Source organism: Sander lucioperca, chromosome 8 (assembly GCF_008315115.2).
Source record: "Sander lucioperca isolate FBNREF2018 chromosome 8, SLUC_FBN_1.2, whole genome shotgun sequence".
NCBI classification, from domain to species: domain Eukaryota; kingdom Metazoa; phylum Chordata; class Actinopteri; order Perciformes; family Percidae; genus Sander; species Sander lucioperca.
Window position 1 is genome coordinate 41,758,848 of NC_050180.1, and position 27,500 is coordinate 41,786,347.

At 42.3% G+C, this 27,500-nt stretch overlaps 1 protein-coding gene across 2 annotated transcripts in view; it reads left to right on the top strand.

Moving 5' to 3' along the window:
• The window catches only part of enox1 (ecto-NOX disulfide-thiol exchanger 1), a 100,594-nt gene that overhangs the window by 55,343 nt on the left and 17,751 nt on the right, over window positions 1-27,500 (top strand). For both annotated transcript variants that reach the window (XM_036004424.1, XM_031306582.2), the window contains 5 exons: window positions 6,621-6,788; window positions 7,853-8,059; window positions 8,659-8,892; window positions 14,109-14,321; window positions 24,253-24,359. In XM_036004424.1, the coding sequence (XP_035860317.1) occupies window positions 6,621-6,788; window positions 7,853-8,059; window positions 8,659-8,892; window positions 14,109-14,321; window positions 24,253-24,359 (929 nt within the window). The remainder of the gene's footprint in view (window positions 1-6,620; window positions 6,789-7,852; window positions 8,060-8,658; window positions 8,893-14,108; window positions 14,322-24,252; window positions 24,360-27,500) is intronic.

Below are 27,500 nucleotides of genomic sequence, written 5' to 3' on the forward strand. Positions count from 1 at the left end.
GCGGCACCGGAACAATCACAAAAGTGGAACATCGAGGATTTAGACATTATATAAGTTATTAAATCTCAATCTTAAGCGACAAAAACGCTGAAGAAAACGTAGAAAAATGCATTAAAAAAAGGCTAAAAAAAAACGTCGGAAAAATGGTCGAAAGCTTAAGAAAAAGGACAGGAAAAAGTCAAGAAAATAGGCGGGAAAGTGAAGGAAAAAAATTTTGGAAAAACTGTCTAAAAGAGCGTTAAAAAAAGTGCCAAAAAACGCTGAACAAAACTTAGAAAAAAAAACAGAAAACTGACTGAGAAAACGTTGGAAAGGGTTAGAAAGAAAGTCATATAAAATCAATTTTTGAGTCTTTTTGCTTCTGGATTTGTTCTGTAGTAAGCTGAGACATGTGGCTAATGCCCTGTGTTGTCTGTCACCTGTCAGATGTGGTTACAGCAGTGTATTCTAATCATTTTACAGATGTATGACTTGGACGGAAATAAAAAACCTCCATTCTAGCCTCTGTAACTCTGTGTCAGTAAGGTCTAGAATCACTCTGACACTTGAAACAAAAACTTGAGAGTGTTTCCTTTCCAATGATATCAGGCTCACCCCAGAGTGTCAAAGTATATGGGAGCTGTACCACTTTTAATTTTGGTATGACGTTTAAACCAAAAAGCATGACATTTCAAGCGTTTCTTCAGCCACTTTCTGTCTACAACAGTCGAGAACCCTTTTGCAATTATGTAAACACATAATGTAATCTGAAAACTGCTTCCCTGATTAAAAAAACAATGCAACTGATCTCAGCTGGTATATATATATATATATATATATATATATATATATATATATATATATATATATATAAAGTTTATTAAGCGTGTTTTGTCTGAGCAGAAAGCCCGTTTTTTTTTTACTGTACACTTTATTAAGTGGGATCTGTGAGTTAATCTGGGAATAATCAGATGCATGAGAGGAGCTTTTTGAAAAGGAGGGAGAGGCAGAAACATAACTCTGCAGTGGAGGGGGAAATATTAAGATGATGACATGATAATATTATAGAGATGATGTGATGTTGAGGAGACTCCACCTCTGGAAACAGCTGCAGCTCTAATCTGTAAAATGTGGGAACATTTAGATCCTGAGCAGCTGAAAGAGGATCTGATGATATGTGATTAAAGGGGCAGTTCACCCCAAAATCACTGAAACACGTTTCCACCATAGACTGTAAAAAAATAATGGACGAAGCTTCGGGTCCTGAAAAGTGAAACTAATGCTGAATCAGGGACAGACACCACTGGCTCCAAAGACAAGTCTGTTTCTGGAACATGCCTTCAACCCTTGTCTGCCCTGACCCTTGTAGTATATTGTCTCTCTACATACTACTCTCTTCATACTACTCTCTACTGTTGTATCTCTACATACTACTCTACCGTTGTCTCTCTTCATACTACTCTCTACTGTTGTCTCTCTACATACTACTCTCTACTGTTGTATCTCTACATACTACTCTCTACTGTTGTATCTCTACATACTACTCTACTGTTGTCTCTCTTCATACTACTCTCTACTGCTGTCTCTCTACATACTACTCTCTACTGTTGTCTCTCTTCATACTACTCTACTGTGTCTCTCATACTACTCTCTACTCTCTCTTCATACTACTCTCTACTGTTGTCTCTCTTCATACTACTCTCTACTGTTGTCTCTCTACATACTACTCTCTACTGTTGTCTCTCTTCATACTACTCTCTACTGTTGTATCTCTACATACTACTCTCTACTGCTGTCTCTCTACATACTACTCTCTACTGCTGTATCTCTTCATACTACTCTCTACTGCTGTCTCTCTACATACTACTCTCTACTGTTGTATCTCTACATACTACTCTCTACTGTTGTATCTCTACATACTACTCTCTACTGTTGTATCTCTACATACTACTCTCTACTGTTGTATCTCTACATACTACTCTACTGTTGTCTCTCTTCATACTACTCTCTACTGCTGTCTCTCTACATACTACTCTCTACTGTTGTCTCTCTACATACTACTCTCTACTGTTGTATCTCTACATACTACTCTCTACTGTTGTATCTCTACATACTACTCTACTGTTGTCTCTCTTCATACTACTCTCTACTGCTGTCTCTCTACATACTACTCTCTACTGTTGTCTCTCTACATACTACTCTCTACTGTTGTCTCTCTTCATACTACTCTCTACTACTCTCTCTTCATACTACTCTCTACTGTTGTCTCTCTTCATACTACTCTCTACTGTTGTCTCTCTACATACTACTCTCTACTGTTGTCTCTCTTCATACTACTCTCTACTGTTGTGTCTCTACATACTACTCTCTACTGCTGTCTCTCTACATACTACTCTCTACTGCTGTATCTCTTCATACTACTCTCTACTGCTGTATCTCTTCATACTACTCTCTACTGTTGTCTCTCTACATACTACTCTCTACCGTCGTCTCTCTACATACTACTCTCTACTGCTGTCTCTCTACATACTACTCTCTACCGTCGTCTCTCTACATACTACTCTCTACTGTTGTCTCTCTACATACTACTCTCTACTGTTGTCTCTCTACATACTACTCTCTACTGCTGTATCTCTTCATACTACTCTCTACTGCTGTCTCTCTACATACTACTCTCTACCGTCGTCTCTCTACATACTACTCTCTACTGTTGTCTCTCTACATACTACTCTCTACTGTTGTCTCTCTACATACTACTCTCTACTGATGTCTCTCTTAATACTACCCTCTATTGTTGTCTCTCTACATACTACTCTCTACTGCTGTCTCTCTACATACTACTCTCTACCGTTGTCTCTCTACATACTACTCTCTACTGTTGTCTCTCTACATACTACTCTCTACCGTCGTCTCTCTACATACTACTCTCTACTGTTGTCTCTCTAAATACTACTCTCTACCGTCGTCTCTCTACATACTAAACTCTACTGCTGTCTCTCTACATACTACTCTCTACTGTTGTCTCTCTACATACTACTCTCTACCGTCGTCTCTCTACATACTAAACTCTACTGCTGTCTCTCTACATACTACTCTCTACCGTCGTCTCTCTACATACTACTCTCTACCGTCGTCTCTCTACATACTACTCTCTACTGTTGTCTCTCTACATACTACTCTCTACCGTCGTCTCTCTACATACTGTATCATCTTCAAGTGCTGCGTAGCTGCTGCTCTGCCCGGTGGATTTTTGCATTGTATCTGACGCTGACAGCCACTGCCCAAGCAACCGTATTTTACCAGTTCACCGTTACAGCTAACGTTAAATTAAAAACTGTGGATTAAGGGTTAACTTTATATACAGTTTATATTCTGCAGTATGTGTGGGTGAGTCCTGACTGATGACTGAACTGCAGCCAGATGTGTGTGTCTCCTTTGTGTTTCTGGTAAAAAAAACACACACACAAGAATCCCAATTAAATATGTTTTCTTTGTCTCCCTGTCTCTGGTTATCATCCTCCTCCTCTCTGTCTCTCTGGCAGCAGGAGCAGCACAGCTCCGAGCCAGAGAGAAACCAACCTGGCTTGAATCATTTTGGCTGTGTGAGAAAAAGTAGCGCTCTGTGATTATGACGAATGTGTTGCACCGAGATGTGTAATTTACCTTTCGGGGTTATCGTAGACAGCGCTCTAATGAGTTTTCCTTAGACCCGAGGAATGTGTGACTGCACATGATCAGATTTATGGAAGATTATCTCCCTCCGAGTGTTTTCTTTTTCCTTTTTATAAGCCTGAAGATCTTATATAAAGAGTGTGTTGTACAGTACATGGTGTACACTGACGCTGATACAGAATACGTTAGGACAACATTGGGATTGTGCTGCTCAAAGAATTCCTGCTTCCAAAACATTTTCCTTCAAAACAGGGCTGCAAAATAAATATTTTTTTTTTTTATCGTCATCGCAACATCAACAATCGAGTAAGACTGCGACACATCGAGAAAGACTTCCACATATCGGGAAAGACCGATATATCGGGAAAGACTGCAAGACATCAATAAAGACTGCAAGACATTGAGAAAGACTGTGAGACATCAATAAAGACTGCAAGACATTGAGAAAGACTGTGAGACAAAGTGAAAGACTGCAATACATCAATGAAAGACTGAAAGACATCAATAAAGACTGTGAGACGAGAGACTGTGAGACGACGAGAGACCGTGAGATAATGAGGAAGACTTCGACACATCTAGAAAGACTGCAAGACATCATTAAAGACTTTGAAGCATTGAGAAAGACTCCAAGACATCGAAAAAGACTGAAAGACATCAAAAAAGACTGCAAGACATCGAGAAAGACTCCAAGACATCGAGAAAGACTGCAAGACATCGAGAAAGACTCCAAGACATTGAGAAAGACCCCAAGACATCAATAAAGACTGCAAGACATCGAGAAAGACTTTGACATATCGAGAAAGACTGCAATACATCGCAAAAGACTGCAAGACATCGAGAAAGACTGCAACATAGTCAAAGATTAATTTAAGAGTTGACAATTTATCTATTCATCTTTTCAGCTTTAAGACATTCAGTTTTTAAGTATGTAAGGAGGGAGGGAAAGAAGAAAGGAATTACGTAGGGAGGAAGGTAGGGAAGGAAAGAGGAGAAGGATGAAATAAAGGTGGAAAGGATGGAAAGAAAAAGGAAGGAAGAAATAATGGAAATACGGTAAAGGAAGAATAATTAGGAAAGAAGGAAGAAAGGAAGTAAGTAGGGAAGAAAGTAGGGAAGGATAGAAGAATAAACTAAAGGTGGAAAGGATGAAAAGAAAAGGGAAAGAAGGAAGGATTCGGTTTTCTGTCACAGGAGGAGAGAAGAAACTAGAAAATAGTCACATTTAACAAGCTGCAATCACACAAGTTTACCTGTTTTTTCATAAAAAATGACTCAAAGCGATTTAATCGGTTATCAAAATCATTGGCAATCAATTAACTGATCAATTAATCTTTGCAGCTCTACTTTGTTTATCCCTCAGACGTTTTCTTTTCCTCTTTACAAAATGAATGCGCCTACCTTCCTGTGTGCTGCTGATTGTTTCGGGTCGCTGGCAGACGTAAAAAAAAAAAAAAACAGCCCCCACATCTTTCACAGTGAATCAGCGCTGCATTCAATCAATCCTCCACAAAAGAAGCATTTCTTTCTATTGGATTACTCCACAGGACGTGTGAGACAGCCTCCCTCGCCTGTGATTTGAATCACTTCATCGTGCCGTGGGTTGTGTTGTGTTTCTGCTGACGGAGGAAGATGCGGCCGCCACTGCAAGCGCCCTCCTCCACCCTGTAGCCGCTCTATCTGCAGCCAGACAGCTGAAACATTGCCGCTGTCGCCTCCGTCCTCTCTCTGTTTATCTTCATCTCTTTCTCTTTGTCCCGGAGAACGGACATTTTCTTCTCCTCTGCTCTCTTCTAGTTTGCTTTCCTCTCACATCTAGCCCCCATTTCTCTCCTTCTCTTATCTCTTTCCTCCCAGATAGCGATGTTTTATTTCTCGCTTTAGCTTTTGTTACTCCCTTTCTTCTCTCACTTGCGTGTGATGAGGGTCTTGTATTGTACGAGTGAATCTCTGTGGACAGCTTAAAATGTTTTTTGGAAAATGCTGGGCAGGTTTTGGGTCAAGTGTACATTTTTTAATCAGACATGATAGATAAACTGTATTTGAAAATGCTTAAATACACTCACAGTCAGTTTTATCACCCATACTACCATACTATTTAGAATCCAAGAATTAGATTTAGTACGTCCCAATACATAGAGATGCATGTATGCCAAAAATACCAGGACGTCTGACTGCATCCGGTTCATTTTGCAGTTTGTGAGCCAGCATGCTTTCTGACTATTCTGACCCACAATCCTTTGCACAGCATTTACGGTATGAGCAAGAGGGTCAAAGTTCTAGGTGCAATGCTATGTAGAAGTAGTATGTCCCAATTGTATGCACACATACTAAAAGTAAAAAGAACTAGAACTGAAAGCATTTATGACGGAGTCCAAGCCTCCCTGGCGCGAGTCGCCCCCCGGCAAACGTCAGGGAATATCGCATCGCACGAGCTGCAAGGTCTGTTGTTAATTGCAATTGCAAATTTCTATTTTGATCATTTGATTGTAGCGCCCCCTAATGGCCAGGTTTTGCCAAATTTGGTACAGAGCCTCTGAATTGCATGGCAAACAAGACGGCCAAGTTTTGCGTTAATAGCATTTACTTTGGCCAATATATGCTGAAATTCGTGTTTGGTCACTAGCTACAAAAGTTTGTTTGTTTGTGATTTGCGCATTTCATAACCACGCAAAGTTCTTTCAATAACTTGTTATCAGGGTCATGTGAAGATGCTATATACTGAGTTTCAGGCAGATCGGGTAAAAACCCTAGGAGGAGTTCGATAAAGTATGTTCAGTTTTTGTGTGAAAACCATTCTTCGCATGGCCTAAGTTTTTTAAAAGTGCGTTGTGTATTCTGACCCACAATCCTTTGCACAGTGTGCATGAGAAAGAGGGTCCAGGTGTAATGTTATATTAAAGTAGTATGTCCCGATTGTATGTAGTATGTCCCTTAAGTCATTTTCACTGTTGTGTCTCTCTGTTTTGCAGACTCTCTGTGTATCCAGAGGTTCGACCCTGGGCTGGGACTCATCGCTCCCATTAACCCTCTGATGGCGGGCATCAGCCTGGTCCCTCCCCCGCCCGTACCGCCCGACATGCCGCTCATCAAGGAGATTATCCACTGCAAGAGCTGCACTCTCTTCCCGCAGAACCCCAGTAAGATCTTGGGTCATATCTTGCACCCGGCGCAGCGCAAAGCCTGACGCAGTTGTCAATTTCCCGTCCAGCGCCCGCATCGTTTAAATAGCAAATGCGCCTGCACCCTTTTGTGGCCCATGGGCGTGCTGGTCTTACATTGAGGTGTGTTCAGGTGCATTCTGGGAGTATTGCTATCTTGAGGCAGCGGGAATTGATCACGCCATTGACCAACAAAAACCTGGTCTAAAGTCAATAACGCAGCATTTCATTGTTATTTTAACAGAGCATTAGTAAAATGCTCCTAGGCTCGTGCACAGCGCACGCACACTATGTTTGTTACACACACAGGGACGCACAGCAGCACACACACATGCAGAAGATTACAAATAAAAATATTACAGTGTAAATCCTCCATCATAACAGCAATGCTCCAAGGTCCAAATGTGCTTGGCTTTTAAAGGGAATGGGAGATGATCTCTGATTGGTTGATTGCAGGGGTCACCAACACGGTGCCCGCGGGCACCAGGTAGCCCCCAAGGACCACATGAGTAGCCCTCAGGCCTGTTCTAAAAATGAAAATTGAATATTGACATTATCTGTTTCCCACCTTGTTAAGTCATTGTTGATAATTATTGTGAGAAATCATTAACGTGATCATTGTCTTCACATAGATAGACAGATGACTATCATTAATCATTAATAATCATATATAACTAAAGGCAAACTGAGCAAATCTGTTATTTCAGAAGAGTGTATCAGACTGGTAGCCCTTCGTATGACTTTGTACCCATGAAGTAGCTCTCAGTTTCAAAAAGGTTGGTGACCCCTGGTTTATTGCATGTTACGCCCAAAACACAGCTCTGATTAATGAAGACACTAAGTACAACCCTTTTGAACCATGCGCCCGGCGCACGGACCCTTTTTTTCCGCCGTCAAACTAGCAAAAGTGGATTTGGACACGCCCTAAACGCACCGGCGCTTCACGCCATGTGCTCAGATCATTAGAATAGGGCCCCTTACCTTTGTTTCATAAGAATGCGAGGATATCAGGAAAGATGATGACAATGATTGTTCTTCTTCAGACCTGCCCCCTCCCTCCACTCGGGAGCGCCCGCCCGGCTGTAAGACAGTGTTTGTCGGAGGTTTGCCGGAGAACGCCACCGAGGATATCATCAGGGAAGTGTTCGAACAGTGCGGAGAGATCATCGCTATCCGCAAGAGCAAGAAGAACTTCTGCCACATCCGCTTCAGCGAGGAGTTCATGGTGGACAAGTCCCTTTACCTATCAGGTGAGCAGAAACACCCGGCACTCACTCACTCACTTCTTTCTAACTCCACAGCTCCAGATGTTTTTTACTTGTCAGACTTGTAGTCTTTAACCAAGGCTCAAGTGTCATCACTGGAGGATATTTATCAGACTGCACACAGAAAAACCAAAGGCTTTATAGACCAATTTTGGAGAGGACATAACAGTTACGTAACTAGAGTTGCATACGCTTTGTAGTGTCAGAATAACAGGGTTGGCTAGCTAGCTAGCTTGCATATTCCAACAAGCTTTAAGGCTACATTAGTTACCGAAAATGAGCCGAGTATCCGACTGGTGACTGCCGAGACGGATAAGTTGAAAAGTAGTCATTTTCTGAAGTTTATTTTCTAGTTTAATGAAGAGTGTTTGGTGGACTCTGCTGCGCTAATATGCCCAGAGAAAAAAGAGGTGTTTGAGAACGTGCCACTTTTTTGTATGCCGCCTGACCTAAAATTAATATTGAGCAGAATTGACTTTAGCCGGTTGGTCCGGCCCTCCACAACAGTCCCTGGTTCTCATGTGGCCCCTTGGGAAAATTAATTGCCCACCCCTGCTCTACCGTATAGTTTTCTCTCCTCTCAGGGTACCGGATGCGTATCGGGTCCAGCACTGATAAGAAAGACTCGGGGAGGATCCACGTAGACTTCGCCCAGGCCAGAGACGACCTGTACGAGTGGGAGTGTAAGCAGCGCTTGTTCGCCCGAGAGGAACGACACCGCCGCAAGATCCACGAAGACCGTCTGCGACCGCCGTCTCCTCCTCCCATAGTGCACTTCTCTGAGCACGAGTCGGCGATGTTAGCGGAGAAACTGAAAGGTGAGGACATTGTCTCAATTTAAACACTCCTGTAAAAATAAAGTTATGAATCAGCTGTTATATTGATGATGTTCTTCTTCTGTCTGGCACAGGTGCGTTTAGGGTGTGTCCAAATCCACTTTTGCTAGTTTGGGTTGTACTTAGTGTCTTCATTAATCAGAGGTGTGTTTTGGGCGTAACATGCAATCAACCAATCAGAGATCATCTCCCATTCCCTTTAGAAGCCAGGCGCGTTTGGACCTTGGAGCATTGCTGTTATGATGGAGGATTTGCACCGTAATATTTTTATTTGTAATCTTCTGCATGTGTGTGTGCTGCTGTGTGTCCCTGTGTGTGTAACAAGCATAGTGTGCACGCGCTGTGCACGAGCCTAGGAGCATTTTACTAATGCTCTGTTAAAATAACAATGAAATGCTGCGTTATTGACTTTAGACCAGGTTTTTGTTGGTCAATGGTGCCATCACTTCCTGCTGCCTCAAGTTTGTTATTTAAACGACGTGGGACGGGAAACTGACAACTGCGTCGGTCTTAAACTTGCGAAGACACTTGGGTCAGGCTTTGCGCTGCGCCGGGTGCGAGATAGGGCCCATGATTTGAAATGGTTTTAGAATTAAATAATTCCAACTTCCATGTTATGGATGTCCAGAAATGTAACTACATGTCACGGCAACGCAGACCGCAACAGCTGTGATTGGTCCGATTGGCTGCGGCTTGGTAGCGTTCAAGGAGAGGGTTAAATTTTCCTGCTACAGAATCAATAATCAGAGAATCAGAATGGACTTTATCGTCATTGTAAGTACAATTTCAATGAAATTTAAAGGGCCTTTCAGTTGTCAGTCTGGTTGAACCGTTGCACAGCGTTTTATTCTCACCGTACAAAACTAAAGAACATTTATTCATAAAGACTTTCTATGAGCAGAAAGCTTCAAAGAGCATTCAGACAAATAGAGAAGTCCTGAAGACATCTGACTGGAGACAATCAAGCCTTGTGTCTGGGTTTGAACAGTAGTGTGTAAAAATAGACTATAAAGTGAAATAGTGTCCACAGAGGCTTCAGGAGGCGGAGAAATCTGCAGCCGTAGTCATGGATACGATGATGGGGGGAAAAAGACAATCACTTTAAAAAAAAAACCTATTAGTCTAAAATCATGTTCAGCCTCTCAGAGCTGATTAAAGGGTCACTGTTGTTCTCTCTCTGTGTGTGTGTGTGTGTGTGTGTGTGTGTGTGTGTCTGTGTGCGTGTGTGTGCGTATGTTTGTATGTCTGTGTGTGTGTCTGTCTGTGTGTGTGTGTGTGTTTGTGTCTGTGTGTGTGTGCCTGTGTGTGTCTGTGTGTGTGCGTGTGTGTGTGTGTGCATGTGTGTGTCTGTGTGTGTGTATGTCTGTGTGCGTGTGTTTGTTTGTGTGTGTTTGTGTGTGTGTGTGTGTGTGTGTGTGTGTGTCTGTGTGTGTCTGTATGTGTGTGCGTGCGTGCATGCGTGTTTGTGTTTAATCTCCTGCTGGAAACAACACATTGATATGAATGATTCAGGAAACTGCACAATTATTGATGCTCTTCAAGAACAAACAGCTCAGTTTGTCTCCAGCAGAGCTGCAGTTTGGTGTGTGTGTGTGTGTGTGTGTGTGTGTGTGTGTGTTAGAGTTTGGGGTTTTAGCTGGTTAGAATGTGGGGTTCTGGTTGGTTATTGGCTAAGTATCCCTTTAAGTTGACGCTATATTTAGAATATTTTCAGCGCTTTACGTTGCTGTCAGACAGCCCTTTACGACGCGGAACTGATCTCTGCGTTATCTCTTCAAAGCCACCAGACTCCTTTGACAAAAACATTAATTTTACCTCGCAGGACATGCTAGTTGCTGCTCTACCGCTGCCTCCATCGCTCAGTTAGTTTGTGTTGTTGTGTAACTTTCTTTAGCATTAAGCAAAAGAAACAGTTTGTGCTAGCTGCCAGTGAAGGCTATTGCTTAAATCACACATATATACTCTGTACATGACTTTTCTGGGTTCCCTAGAGCTGCTTTCTCTGCACGAGGACAGATTGGTGGAGAGAGAGGAAACGTAGGAGAGAGCTGGCAGAGGTGTGGATGAGCAACGTGTGAAGGTCACTCCTCCTCTTCCGCCTCCTTCTCTTCCTCCTCCATGTGTCCTGCTGTGATTCTTATCTCCATGACTGAAAATACTCCAGTTGTACAGTAGAAATCTAGAAATCTCTTCACACAGAGGAGAGTTGCAGTCTCATTACTGTTACTGTGACAACGCACACACCTGTTTCAGGAAAACTAGCTTCCTCTGTTCTGTTATGGTCCGTATTGGAGAAGATCCACTGCAAAGAAGATTAGACAAAATAAAGAGGGAAATGCCCACATCTCTACTGTTTATCATTAATGTAGCAAGAATACTTCCAGGGTTTCCCTTACCAATATAGGTCTTAGGTGCAGCACCCTACCTTCTACATTCATGATTTTCTACCACAGAGTAACGTCAGATAATCTGCTTCCTGTTCACACCGGCACACACATGCCCAATGTGTGTGAAAGGTCACGTGATATGTGTTGCCAGACATGTTAATATGGACGCAGGTTAGTTCTGCTCAAGGGGGTATGCCTCTCTCCACAACGTGAAGCTCCTATGGAGCCATATTGTTGCTATCAAGCCATCACCCGCCGTTAGCATCCCATCGACCGCCATTCATTTTGACGTCACTTTGACAGAGAATAACTTTACATCTGAAGCGTTTAAAGACTCTATTTGTCCATTGTTTATTTCTAAAGAAACACGACAATGTATAAAAGGCTCCATTACCTTGTACCTCACGTTATGGCTCCGTAGCAGACGTTTTTATAAAAATAGGCTAACGATTGGGTCATAACCACGTGACTTACTGTCTCATAGTAGAGGAATTACCGTATAGTACAGGAGAAGCTCTCAGGCAGTTTGGACTTCCATTAGCTGTTTAAGTTTAATTACTAATGTTAACTATCATTTTAGTGATCAATAATTAGCCTGTGTCTATGTTATCTCCTTACATATACCTACGCTCTCCGTCTCTGCTAGATTGGGAATGATTGAGATTTCTCTTGGCACAGCTACCAGAAGACTTCCAACTTTCAGACAGGTTGCTCACGTCACATCTATGTCTTCAAGCTCAGTTGGAGGCTGCGCAGTAACACTCTCTGTCTATGGTTCTGCTACTGGGGCTAAAACTCTGGTGTGGACAGAGATTGTTTTTGGTCTCAAAACGCCGCTTAAAAATTAAAATGTAGCAGTGTAGATGGAGCCTCATAGAAACCAGCATTACGTTGCTTTGTTAATATTTGCTTCTGAATCTCTAATTTACTGTTACCAAAACCTCCACCTGTGTGCCTCCGATACCTAACATAAACAGGCATGTTTTCTCTCTGAATAAGCTTTTATGAACTCATTCTTCTCTTCACACAGCAGGGGAAATACATTTCCATTCTCCCTCCAGTCGCTGTGTTCATTGTGCTCACTGTAATGTGACTGTAATCTTCTGCTGTGTATGAATGGGGCTTTATCTGAGCGGGGAAAGTGTCTTCTTACAGGTTGTGTTGCGGCGGGTATTGAGCTCATTAAATGCTCTCTAATTCACTCTGTTCTGCCGTCGTCTGCGCTTCAATTATTATTCAAATGGGGGAGAACGCACTTGACAGAGGCCCGCCGAGACTCAGTGGCACTTTATATGACTGAGACCCAACGCAGCTTGTGGTTTTGGTTGAAAGGTTGAAAATCAAAAATGCTTTTTGTGTTTATTGGCTGTGGTGTGGACTACAGAGGCGTGAACAGTGAACGCCCTGAGAGAAGGGTTTCAATCCTCACTAGCTGCTCAGTTTGTTTAGCCCGACTGAATGTTAAAGGTCCCATGAAATGACTTCCACATCCTCGTGTGATGGTGCGCGAAACAGGAAGCTGCCGAGCAGGAAGTACTTAGATGATTTAGTGAAGTTAAAGTGCCAGTACAAGAATGTTAAAATACTCAAGTTACAAGTAAAAGTCCTGCTTTAAAACCCTACCTAAGTAAAAGTATGTAAGTAGTCTCAGTAATCTTGTTGGTTATACTTAGTTAAAGATTGGGGTTTTAGTTGTTTATAGTTTGGGGTTATAGTTGATTATAGTTTGGGGTAATATTTGATTATAGTTTGGGGTAATAGTTGGGTATAGTCAGGAGTAATATTTGATTATAGTTTGGGGTAATAGTTGGGTATAGTTTGGGATAATAGTTGGGTATAGTTTGGGGTAATAGTTGGGTATAGTTTGGGATAATAGTTGGGTATAGTTTGGGATAATAGTTGGGTATAGTTTGGGGTTATCGTTGGGTATAGTTTGGGGTAATAGTTGGGTATAGTTTGGGGTAATAGTTGGGTATAGTTTGGAGTTGTAGTTGGGTATAGTTTGGGGTAATAGTTGGGTATAGTTTGGAGTAATATTTGATTATAGTTTGGGGTATTAGTTGGGTATAGTTTGGGGTTGTAGTTGATTATAGTTTGGGGTAATAGTTGATTATAGTTTGTGGTAATAGTTGGGTATAGTTTTGGGTTGTAGTTGATTATAGTTTGGGGTAATAGTTGATTATAGTTTGTGGTATTAGTTGGGTGTAGTTTGGGGTTGTAGTTGATTATAGTTTGGGGTAATAGTTGATTATAGTTTGGGGTATTAGTTGGGTATAGTTTTGGGTTGTAGTTGATTATAGTTTGGGGTAATAGTTGATTATAGTTTGGGGTATTAGTTGGGTATAGTTTTGGGTTGTAGTTGATTATAGTTTGGGGTAATAGTTGATTATAGTTTGGGGTATTAGTTGGGTATAGTTTTGGGTTGTAGTTGATTATAGTTTGGGGTAATAGTTGATTATAGTTTGTGGTATTAGTTGGGTGTAGTTTGGGGTAATAGTTGGGTATAGTTTGGGGTAATAGTTGATTATAGTTTGGGGTAATAGTTGGGTATAGTTTGGGGTAATAGTTGGGTATAGTTTGGGGTAATAGTTGATTATAGTTTGGGGTAATAGTTGGGTATAGTTTGGGGTAATAGTTGATTATAGTTGGGTATAGTTTGGGGTTGTAATTGGGTATAGTTTGTTGTAATAGTTGGGTATAGTTTGGGGTAATAGTTGATTATAGTTTGGGGTAATAGTTGATTGTGGAACTGGAGATTGTGAATCTGTTATTGATTAAAAACACTGATATATTCCTTGTGCTGTTTTTCAGATGACCATAAATTCAGCGAGGCAACGGCGGTTCTGTTCACCTGGATCGACCGCGGCGAAGTCAACCGGCGGACCGCCAACCACTTCTACTCCATGATCCAGTCAGCCAACAGCCACGTCCGTCGGCTGATGAGCGAGAAAGCTCAGCATGAGGAGGAGATGGAGCGCGCCAAAGAGATCTTCAAGAACGCCCTGCTGGCCATATTAACTCAGTGTAAGGACACTTTATTATTTCAAGCACATGCAGGCGATCAGGCAGACTGAGCAGCTGTTCAGGTAAGTTCCTCTCAGGACTTCACTACAGTTAGCTGCATGTTTCATAAAGCTCCATCGTTGAGAGAAATGAGAAATCTCCAACAACACTACCTGACTCATTTTTTAGCAGGATGTAATTTGTCTGAGGTCTGAGGACATTTTCTATATTTTTACATTTGTAGTTAAATTCCCCATTTAAGGGTATTTCCATATGTTTCCATCAACATGGTCAGAACAAAGTCAGCTTTCTAGAGTGAAGCCAAACACTGTCCTAGAGTAATTTGTAAAGAGATAATTTGGCCCTAAAGCTGAAAAGATGAAGTTGGCTTTTGAAAATTCTTCAAATCTCTTGTGAAAACAAACCTACACTCATGTGGACGAAACTGTTTTGGTGTTTGAAATGAGTGTAACAAAGACTTAAGACCGTTTTATGGTTGTACGTCGAATCGACTGTGTACCCCCCCCCCAGACCCCTCTGCGTCTACGCCGGACCCTACGCCATAGCCTGACATGCACCTCTCGAAAAATATAACTACACGTCGCAGCGACGCACGTGGCTCGGCCGTGGCTCGGCCGTGGCTTGGTAGCGTTGCATTCCCCCCCCGACTCATTTCCTGGTTCTCCTTCTCCATAAACAACATGAAATCAAGGAGAGGGTTAGCTTTTCCTGCTCCAGATTTCCCACCGTGGTCAGAAAGAACAGTGGAGACACTTAGTTTCTCTCACTAGGACTCTAGAGTCAGTACTCGCTCCGAAGCTAATTGCCGTCACTCTCTCACTTCTCCCTCGCTCTATCACTATGACGCACATGGAAGCGGAGATTCTGCCATTTCCAGGTATTCAAATCACGTTTTTGCACTTTATTATCGCTGAAATATAAATGGCGACATTTAGAAAGCATTGTCCTCAAAGGGTTGAACTGTGAGAGGTGTCTCTGCTTTCTTTACACCGTACTCGTCGATATCAACGGGGTGGACAAAGTAATAGAAACACCTGTCAGTACAACACAGCACAGTTGAACAGCAGCACAGAATGCATCCGCTACAATTATCCTACGGTTGAATCAACACAAATTGAATTCAGTTCAATTCTGTTAATTTAAGAAGGGGAAGGAGGGCTAATTAACAAAACGCACGATTATACGTGGGTTAAAAATGACAAAATTAGCCCAAAAGGTTGTTTGTCATCTGTTGTCCCCTGGTCTCGATGTTAAAAAGGCTTTTTTTGAAATACAAAGAAACTAAAAAAGACAACACAAACACAAAACAAGACACAGCACAAAAGGAAAAGGATTAAAGACCAAACAAAGCACAAAGCAGAACAGATTACAGGGTACAACAACAAAGATTAGAAAAGACGCAGCTGCTGAGAGTTTATTAAAGGACTGTTGCATTAGAGACTGCATCAGTCTGTGTTTTCTTTCAGCTTACACAGAAAATCTCTAAGTGTCTTTAGCGATGTGTTTATTGCATTTGATATCGCGATGACGGTAAAAAAACTATATAATGTGCAGCCCTGGTTTAGTCAATTAATTGTCTTAACTGCCTGTTATAATTTCCCACAGCTTTAAGGAGATGTATTCAAATGTCTTGTTTTGTCCGACCAAAAGTCTAAAACCTAAAGAGACTAAGGGCCTTATCTTGCACCTGGCGCAGCACAAAGTGTCTTTACTAGTTTAAGACCGACCCAGTTGTCAGTTTCCCGTCCAGCGCCCGCGTTGTTTAAATAGCAAATGCACCTGCGCCCATCTGTGGCCCATTGGCGTGATGGTCTTACAGGAAGGTGTGTTCAGGTGCATTCTGGGCGTGCTGGTCTTACAGGGAGGTGTGTTCAGGTGCATTCTGGGCGTGCTGGTCTTAGGGAGGTGTTCAGGTGCATTCTGGGCGTGCTGGTCTTACAGGGGGTGTTCAGGTGCGTGCTGGTCTTCAGGAGGTGTCAGTTTCTGGGCGTGCTGGTCTTACAGGGAGGTGTGTTCAGGTGCATTCTGGGCGTGCTGGTCTTACAGGGAGGTGTGTTCAGGTGCATTCTGGGCGTGCTGGTCTTACAGGGAGGTGTGTTCAGGTGCATTCTGGGTGTATTGCTATCTTGAGGCAGCGGGAAGTGATCGCACCATTGACCAACAAAAACCTGGTCTAAAGTCAATAACGCAGCATTTCATTGTTATTTTAACAGAGCATTAGTAAAATGCTCCTAGGCTCGTGCACAGCGCACGCACACTATGCTTGTTACACACACAGGGACGCACAGCAGCACACACACACGCAGAAGATTACAAATAAAAATATTACGGTGCAAATCCTCCATCATAATAGCAATGCGCCAAGGTCCAAACACGCCTGGCTTTTAAAGGGAATGGGAGATGACTCTGTGATTGGTTTATTGCATGTTACGCCCAAAACACACCTCTGAATTTAGATCGTTAAAATAGGGTCCTTAGTGTCAATCAGAATCAGAAAAGGTACACATTTGCCTTGGTGAAAGGTGCATACATACACAAACAAATAAACAAACATATTAAACATTAATATGAAATACACAGAAAAACACAGAAAAACAAATATATACATAAAAAATAACTGCTGCATAACAAAACAGAGGCTGAAAGGTTTGAGTGCCCGCAGAATTATCCCCGTCATAAACCTCCCAGCGTCCCAGTCCATCTCACTGCTGCAAACTGAGCTGCAGTCTCAGATTACCGTGAAGCCATTTTCACCACATCCCCTTTTAAATCTTACTGCCTTGGATGCAAGTCATTTGTTCAGCGAGCATCTCAGCTCAGTCTCCATGACAACACTCCCCCCCATCCATTATCTTCAGCTCGCTGTGAGGCGCTGATCAGGTCAGTGGCTCCGAGGTTTCAGAGTCAGTAGAGACGATGCTCGGACACAATGACTAAAGACCTCAGTGGATGTTTCAAGAAACACTACAGGCAAAAACATCCTTCTTTAATCAGAGTTTTTGGGCGATTTTTGCTTGTCTTCTTTCAGGCTAGTGGAAAAAAACATCCAAAATACCCATTTAGGTTTTTATTTTTCCTACACTTTGTCTATTTGTGTCTGTAGATTTCTCCTTAATTCACCAAAAGTTAGCATTACATGTACATAATGCCTTTAAAAGAAAATAAGGAAATCAGAGAATGAAAAAAGCTAAATTAAAGGCAAGAAATGGAACCATAAAACACAGAGACAATAAAATGCTAATACAAGAAGATACAATACAGTAGCAAAAATTGGAATAAAACCATACTAAACATATTGAATATTCACGGATGCTTTTTTCAAAATAAAAGTATATAAAGATGCAGTAGGTAAGACTTATAAAACTAACTTTCTGTCATATTTGCTAAAACTGACCCTATGTTCCAGTAGAACTACATGAAGCAGGTCATTAAAATAAAATCCAGCTCCTCTGGCTCCACCTACAGCCTGTAGTGCGATTTGCAAAAATCCACTGCTCCCTGTTCAGATGCACCAATCAGGGCCAGGGGGGGTGTCTAACTGCGTGTTAATCACTGCTCATGCACACACATTCATTCTCCCTTGTGCAGAGAGGGACTGAGAAGTTGTCGATGTTCAAATTCTTTGGCTAAGTCCTGGATCTTCACAATCCTTCCTACAGCACCTTTAAGAAGAGGTTTTAAACACATTGCAGACGTAGCAGAGCTCCATCCATCGGCCATTTTATGACTTGAACATCAGCAGAAACATTTTAAAGAGTAATGTGTTAAAAGCTCTTGGTGTCCTTTATAATTCAAACCAATTGAAGCCAATTTCAACTTGTAAATAAAGCTGAGTTTGCACCTGCACACACAGTTCACCTGTTTCTATCAAAGTATCTCTGTGATTATATTTAGGATATGATACAAACATGGGAACATGGAACGTCCAAATACCAGATCACACACCAGGGTTCAACATAAAGTTTTAGTTTTTCCACTTGTCCAGTTGGGAAAGTGAAGAGAAACGTGTAATAATAAGTGTAATAAACATAAGAAAAACATTTTTAAAAACCTCAAAAGCGTCTAAAAACACCGGAGAAATCATAAAATGTCGAAGAAACTTCAAAAAGCGTCAAATGTTTTAAAAATGTAGGTAAAAAAATCTAAAGCGGCAAAAGCATAAAAACTCAGTTCTTGATTGGCAAAGGCATCAAATCATTGCACAAACATTCTCCAACTGGGCAAGAGAACAATGCTAGATAGATAGATAGATAGATAGATAGGTAGATAGGTAGGTAGATACTTTATTCATCCCAAGGGAAATTTGAGGCATCCAGTAGCTTAGACAACCATAACACAAAAAACACATATATACACACATATATCTCACATACTTAAAAATCACTCACAGAAATTTAAAGAGTTAACAATTTGTGAAGTAATTACAAAGGTCTGATATGGACTGACCATGTGATGCAATGACCATGATAGGGTACTATGGTAGAGTGTGTGCAGTGGTGGTAGTGCAAAAGTGACCTGCAGGAACAGTCATTGATGTCATTTATGATACGATGATGCCCCAACGGGAAACTGGGTTGTTATATTTACTTGCCCGACGCGGCGTTTTACTATCCCCGGGCCATCAGGCAACCCTTAATGTTGAACCCTGCACACTGGGATCTCAGTGTGTTCGTGAAGATACTTGATCAGAGCTGAAAGAGGCAGCTGGAGAGACTAAAAACAGCAGCAACAAGAGTCTGAAAGCTGCGTCGAGCAAAAGTGAAATATGAATCAATGCAGATTTAACAATGCGTTTCATTCAGAATTAAAAATAAGATAAAACTAGTCTTATAAATATAAAGTTTTAAAAGTCTGCAGGCAGCCACAGCCGTGAGGTAAGTATATCTGTACTGTCAAGTGTCAACACAATCTCACTCCCAACTCGTCAAATACTGATACCTGGACAGCAGCTCTCAGCGTCAGATATTGACACACATAGCACTCTTTAGTGCTGTATGGGACGCCCAGGATGGGGCTGTATAGGACCGCTGTTAGATGACATAGTATGAAGAGCGATAATGGTAGCGAGTAGTATGAAGGAGGCAGGTTGGGATCGTGGATGGGTCAAACAACACAGGACTTCCACCCAGGAGACCGGGGTTCATGTCCCGTTGTTGTCCTGCGTGTCACTTAAATGTACATTTTATAACACCACCTACGATCTTTACCTAACCATCGCTAAGTGGTCTTACCCTTCATGTTGAATAGTGACTCCAAGGATCCCAACCCAGAGTTAAAAGCGTCAAAAAGTGACACCAATGGTCCCGACCCAAAGCGTCAAAAAGTGACACCAATGGTCCTGAGCCAGAGCGTCAAAAAATGACTCCAATGGTCCCGTCCCAAAGCGTCAAAAAGTGACACCAATGATCCTGAGCGTCAAAATAACTGAATCCAAGGGTCCCTACCCAGGATTTTAAAAGCGTCAAACAGTGACTCCAATGGTCCCGACCCAGAGCATCAAAGAGTGACACCAGTGGTCCCGAACCAAAGCGTTAAAAAATGACTCCAATGGTCCTCACCCAAAGCGTCAAAAATCAAAAGAACTGACTCCAAGGTTCCCGACCCAGGATTTAAAAGCATCAAAGAGTGACACCAATGGTCCAGACCCAAAAGCGTCAAAGAAAACTGACACCAATGGTCCTGACCCAAAGAGTGACTCCAAGGGATCCGACCCAGAGCTTCAAAAGCATCAAAAAGATAGTTGGTATAAGGCAAGTTGGGGGTGAGAAAGTGTTGGTCATTTGTTTCTATGTGTTGATCAGAGAAAGTCCAGAGTTCAATCAGCAGACAGATGTTTTTGGAAGTTGAAATGATGTCACTGCTGGAAATGTTAAAGCAAAGAAAATGTCAGAGAAATACGTTGAAAGGCAGCATTTAATCTCTGAATGTATTGCTTTAATAAAGTTATACTCTGATCTATTCTCATAGTAATTATTAACCCTCGTGTTGTCTTCCCGTCGGCAACTTTTAGTTTTTCTGGGTCAAAATGTAACGTTTTGGTCCCGATGGTTTTGTCACTTTTGTCGACATTATTTAGTCACATTTTCCAGATGTTTTTGAATTTTTTTTTCCATTTTTTATGTCACTCTTTCCGTTGTTTTTATCTGTACTTTTCTGCGCTTTTTTATGGGACTTTTTTTTTTGTTGTTGTTTACGTTTTTTAAACTTTTTCTGACATTTTTGTCACTTTTTTCAACGTTCTTTTATAAAAAAAATTTTTTAAATGCCATAAAATTGAATAAAACACCCAAATTCAATGAAAGTAGTGAACTGATCATTTATTTTGTGTGAAGACCATTGTAGGGAACCATCCACGTTATTTTTTTTGACAATTTGGTTGAAAGAAACCCAAATTTCTGATATAGAAACTTTTTCAGAAAAGGGTCAAATTTGACCCGAGGACAACAGGAGGGTTAAAGCACATACATTGCTTCCATTACAACTTACACTTACATTAAACATGTAATACAACCATGGCATCGTACTGTGTTGAGTTTAAAGATAGGCGTCCATTCTGGATAAATGTTGCCTTTGTAAGTCGTGAAGGAAGTGACGCTGCAGGTGATGTAAGTACAGAGCAGCGCCAGGAGAGAGACTTGCTCATCATGTGATCACATCTGTCACCTTAATGTGCGATCAATACAACTCATCTGTTCATTTCTGTTTTATAAGTGAGGACGAATACTGTTTGTTATTTACAGTGCTTATCTTCTGAAATGACTAATATTCTGTTGGTTTTAATCCATTTTCCTCCTTAAAGGGTGACTTTGTTTTTTTTTTCAACCTGGACCCTATTTTCCCATGTTTCTGTGTCAAAGTGACTGATGGGAAAAACTATTTTTGAAATTGGTCCAGTATTAAGCAAGAAGAAACAAGCTGCAATGTAACGTTAATGGGCAATTGCACACCTTCAATTTTCTTCCAGATTATTCTTCTAAGTGTCTGACAACATTATGGAAAGGATCCCTACAGAGATAGACCTTTTAGTTAAAGAGTAAGATCCTTTTTTAACATAAAGACATCCCTGAAATCACCAAACCCACCAGACTCTCAAGTAATCAGTACTTTTATCATCGTAAAACACACTTCATTCAAAGTGGACAGAAACTAAATCAAACTATCAAAAGCCGTCTTGGTTCATCTTTCCACTGTTCCAACAATCACCACTCTGGTTTGGTTGAAATGAACCCTTAATTCACCCATTTACATGTGGGAATATGCTGGCTCTATACACGCTAAAAGTACTGATTATTTACATGGAGTCTGGTGGAGATATGCTGGCTCTATACACGCTAAAAGTCCTGATTATTTACATGGAGTCTGGTGTAGTTTGGTGATGGTGATTTCGGGGCTGTTTCATGTTAACCTAAAAGGATCTTACTCTTTAACTAAAAGGTCTATCTCTGTAGGGATCCTTTCCATAATGTTGCCAGGCACTTAGAATAATAATCTGAGTTTGTCAGCGGAAAAAACTGAACTTTTAGTGGACGCTGACTGATGCTGTCAAAGTACAAATTTAGCAAGGCAGTGAAGGAGGCTAAACATCGGTACTCTGAGAAGCTCCAACGCCAGTTCTCAGCTAACGACTCTGCGACTGTCTGGAAAGGACTTAGGCAGATCACCAACTACAAGCCTAAAACCCCCCACTCCTTCAATGACCGACACCTAGCCAACGACCTGAACGAGTTCTACTGTCGATTTGAAAGACAAAAGGACAGTCCTGACACCATCCCCCACGACACCTCCCTACAGCTACAGCCACTGTGCATCACCTCCACCTCCCCTTCCTCAACAAGGTCCTGGCCCCCCCCACCAATGCCCTCCTTAAAGGTCCCCTCCACCTCCACCCCCCCTCCCACCTCAGTGACGACCCTCTCCATTCACGAGAGGGACGTCAACAGACTCTTTAGGAGACAGAATCCCAGGAAAGCTGCTGGACCGGATGCTGTCTCCCCATCCAGCTTGAAGCACTGCACTGACCAGCTGTCTCCAGTGTTCACAGACATTTTTAACACCTCACTGGAGACATGTCACGTGCCAGCCTGCTTCAAGACCTCAACCATAATCCCTGTCCCCAAGAAGCCAAGGACCACAGGACTTAATGACTTCAGACCCGTCGCCCTGACCTCTGTGGTTATGAAGTCCTTTGAGCGCCTTGTGCTTTCACACCTCAAAGCCATCACCGACCCCCTCCTGGACCCCCTGCAGTTTGCCTACAGAGCCAATAGGTCTGTAGATGATGCAGTCAACCTGGCCCTCCACTACATCCTCCGGCACCTGGACTCCGCAGGAACCTACGCCAAGATCCTGTTTGTGGACTTCAGCTCTGCCTTCAATACCATCATCCCGGCTCTGCTTCGGGAGAAACTCTCCCAGCTAGGCGTGCCTGACTCCACCTGCAGGTGGATCACTGACTTCCTGTCTGACAGGAAGCAGCATGTGAAGCTGGGGAAACACGTCTCCGACTCACAGACCATCAGCACCGGATCCCCCCAGGGCTGCGTTCATTTCTCCTCTGCTCTTCTCCCTGTACACCAACAGCTGCACCTCCAGTCACCAGTCCGTCAAGCTTCTGAAGTTTGCAGACGACACCTCCCTCATCGGACTCATCTCTGATGGAGACGAGTCCGCCTACAGGTGGGAGGCTGACCACCTGGTGACCTGGTGCAAGCAAAACAACCTAGAGCTCAATGCTCAAAAGACAGTGGAGATGGTTGTGGACTTCAGAAAGAACCCAGCCTCACCTGCCCCCATCACCCTCTGTGGCTCCACAATTGACACTGTGGAGTCTTTCCGCTTCCTGGGAACTACCATCTCCCAAGATCTCAAGTGGGAGCTGAACATCAGCTCCCTCGTCAAGAAAGCACAACAGAGGATGTACTTCCTGCGGCAGCTGAAGAAATTCAACCTGCCAAAGACAATGATGGTGCACTTTTACACAGCCATCATTGAGTCCATCCTCACATCCTCCATCACCATCTGGTACGCTGCTGCCACAGCCAAGGACAAAGGCAGGCTGCAGCGTGTCATTCGGTCAGCAGAGAAGGTGATTGGCTGCAATCTGCCGCCGCTCCAGGACCTATACGCCACCAGGACTCTGAAGCGTGCTGGAAAGATTGTGGCTGACCCCTCCCACCCCGGACACAAGCTCTTTGAGTCACTCCCCTCTGGCAGGAGGCTGAGGTCCATCAGGACCAAAACCTCACGCCACATCAACAGTTTTTTCCCCTCCGCCACTAGCCTTCTAAACAAGGCCCGGAATCCATCCTGACTCTCTCCACACCCCACCTCTGGCTCCTCATGCCACTGTACCTACTCTGCTGTAGCGTCCCTTTTTACTACTGTTTAACTTATTTTACTATTTATTTAAATGTATTTTATCGTTATTAATACGTACTGTGTGTATATGTTTATACTTATATTGTTTATATCTTTTTATCCTTCTTATATTTGTATGTGTGACATGCCCCAACAACACCATGACAAATTCCTCGTATGTGCAACGTACTTGGCAATAAAATCCCATTCTGATTCTGATTTCTGATTCTGAACATTTGTCCTGTAGGGTTACATTGCAGCCCGGTTCACAGCTGTCGGTTCACAGCTGTCGGTTACAGCGTTCCAGCTCAATACTGGACCAATTTCAAAGATTTCTGTTGTCTGTCACTTAGACACAAATGCATTGGAAAATAGTGTCCATGTTGAAAAAAAAACCAACGAAATTACCCTTTAAAATAACAGAAAGGTCTAGTGTGGTCAGTGTGTGCCTACGGTCTCTCCTCTGCCTGCTGTATGAGCCTCAGTCAGTGCTACAACGCTAGATAAATGGCTTGTTTTGTCTTGCTCCTCCTCTTCCCTCCTCCTCCTCCCTCCTCCCTGTTCACCCCCAAAGTTGAGCAGATCACCGCCGTTTTCACCGCCGCCACCAGGCAAAAGGCATGGGACCATTTCTCAAAAGCACAGCGCAAGAACATAGACATTTGGCGCAAGCAGTGTGAGGTTGGTATACCTTTTTGTGTCGTCTCCTCCCTCCCACGCCCACTGCTTTCTTCTCTGCTGACATTTCTGAATCCCACAGGAGCGAGCTGACAGACAGCGCTGTACAACTGCTGTCCTGTTGTTGTGTCACTGGACGTGTTCAGAGAGACAGACAGACAGACAGTCTTTCTGTCTCTTTTCTGTCTCAGACAGACAGACAGACAGACAGACAGACAGACTGACAGAGAGAGACACAGAAAGACTGACTGACAGACAGACAATCAGACAGACAGACTGACTGACTGACACCGGCCTCCGATCGTCTCCTCCTCCCTACAGCCTAGATCTAAAGCAAAGATCTGACGCCTCCTCCTCGAAAGTGTGAGAGGCGCTCGCTGCTATAGCAACAGTGATTTCCAGGGTTAAGTCTCTGATCAATAATTCATCCAGAGTCAAATCTAGATAACACAAATATGAACATGAGGATGTTGTGTTTCCAGCCTGCAGCAACAGCAGCTTGTTGCTCTGCAGGGAGTTCTGTGTTGTCGATCTGTGTTTGTGGAACTTTAAAATGCAGACATAAAACATATTTTTATATATATATATATATATATAAATATATATGTGTGTGTGTGTGTGTGTGTGTGTGTGTGTGTGTGTGTGTGAGATCGCACTTTCTTTTACGGTACACTAATAAGACATAAAAAGCTGTACTTTGTTAGAAATAATGTGGTCTTTATTAGACAGAAAACAAACTAAGTTATACTCTAATTACATTACACACCATACTTCTATATTATGCTGTAATTAGAAACTGCATGTATTACCGTGGTAAACCCCAAAAATACTGTTGTAACAAATTACACTCTAATTAGAAACCAACATATCGGACAGTTTTGGTATAATTTCACACAAAATATGTCTTTTTACGTTTTATTAGTGTACTGTAAAATGAAGTGAAATACTTTTATATTATCTCCTTTTTATGTACAGTATGTATATATTAAAACCAACCCGTTCTCACTCCCAACACAAACCCTTTAGTGTCATGTTTGGACATTTAGAGTGACAGTTTTTATGCCTTCGCCCGGATGAATTATGTTTTCGGGTTGTCCATATGTCCCATTCTCGTAAGTGTGAGATCACAGGACTCTCCTCACATTTGGCACAAACATAACACAAAATTCTTGTTTGGCAATTATCTTGTTTTGTTAATCTTATTTTGTTGTTTTCCATAATCTGAGCCAGTGGAAGCATGTAGATGTCTAACAGAAGAGGCCCCAGAATGGAGCCCTGGGGAACTCCGCATGTCATATTTGTCTGCTCAGATGTGTATTTACCTATAGACACACACTGTAGTAAGTAAGTAAAGTTTATTTGTATAGCACCTTTCACAGATAAAAATTGCAAAGTGCTTCACAATAAAATGTAATACAATACGACAAATTAAAATACAAGAACATTTAAATACAAATAGAAAACAAAACAAACAACCATAAAAACCCCTCGACTAACTTAAAGCCTGTTTGAATAGCAGAGTCTTAAATTGCTTTTTAAAAGATTTGACAGAATTCACACAACATAGAAGTAACGCAACGTACTGTAACGCTTTGGCTACATTGAACGCGTAATGTATGCAGAACGTTAGCGGAGCGTATGTGCAGCGGAATGTATCCTTTAACCGGCTACACCTGCAGCGCCATGCGGCGTAGGATTGTGTTAGTCACAGGCGAGACGGAGAGCTTTTGTTTTGGGATTGTTGTTGTTTCTTCAGTTTTTGAAGCCAGCACAGCGCTGTGAAATGTCAATCTACTGTCAGCTGTTATCAGAGGACGCAGCGCAATAGAAACTCTCAAAACCAAACTGCCAATACGTCATTAAGCGTTTCCTGTATATCGGTAGTTTAATTTAAAAGACAGATTTTATGACTTTATGATCCATTTCTGTGTAAAATGGCCTCGCACACCTCGTCCTACTTTTACATTTGTAGAGCAGATCTCCGCTGCACATACGCACCTCTTACGCCCTGCTCTCGTGGCCAGTGTCGCAGTTTCATTGATTATAGTGGAAGCCTATTTTTGGAACATCCACTCTGCATACGTTACACATGCAATGTTGCCAACCCGTTAAAGTAAGATTCAAACCAGTTTAGTACTGTGCCAGAAAGTCCAACCCAGTTTTCCAATCAGTCAAGAATAGGGTTGGGTATCGTTTGGGTTTTTTCTGATATCGGTGCCTAAACGGTGCCTGAACCGATACTTTAAATAATAGGGTAATAGGGAATAGGGTATTTTCCCGCTGTTGGAATCCTCTACAGTGAAATACAGTGACACTTTACACCGTTTAGCTGTCAGCATTTTAACCGTGTTTAATCCAGCTGCTAGCTAACGGTACGCTAACGTTACCTGCTGTCAAGTGAAGTGTTAATTAGCGTCACGTGCAGCGATGCTTCTGTTGCCTCTAACGTCTGTTTCAGAGCATCAGAGAGCAGCGCAAAAGTAATTTAATTGGCACCAAAATGAGGCACCGAAATCTGCTTTGCGATTTGGTCTGGTAGATACCGGTCGTTTAGGCACTGGTGCCATATCAGTACCAGGTTTCGGTACCCAACCCTAGTCAAGAAATATCTTAGAGTAGATAGTTCAATGGCCAAGGCCACTTGTTTTGTTTTTCGGATAGCAACCTCTACTTCTTCTACTCTGTTTACTGAAAGATTACAGCCATAACTATCCTATAGCGACAACTTCTGACCAAAGTTACACTGTAGCCCAGTTTATTCACTCCAAACCACTTAATGGACACATTTCTTTTGTTACTTTTCAAAAGTTTGCTTAAAATTCGCTTGACAATTGAATGGAAACACAACTAGTGGGGATTTGTTTTTAGTTCTGCATTTTAAAACTTCTGTAGACTACATCCATCCAGTTAAAGGAGAATTCCAGTCGATTTCAACACGTAGCTCTGTTGTTTGTGGTCACGGAGTGCTGTCAGTAGCGAGAAAAACGAAAATAATCGGTGTTGCCTACACCTCCTGCTACAGTTTGCACCCAGGCGGCTGAAACGAGGTAGGTTTTAAACGTGCTTTTTGCCTCTTAACATGTTCGAGATGTCATTACAAGTGCCAACCCATGTGAACTGATTCCTTCTGAGTGAACACAGTGA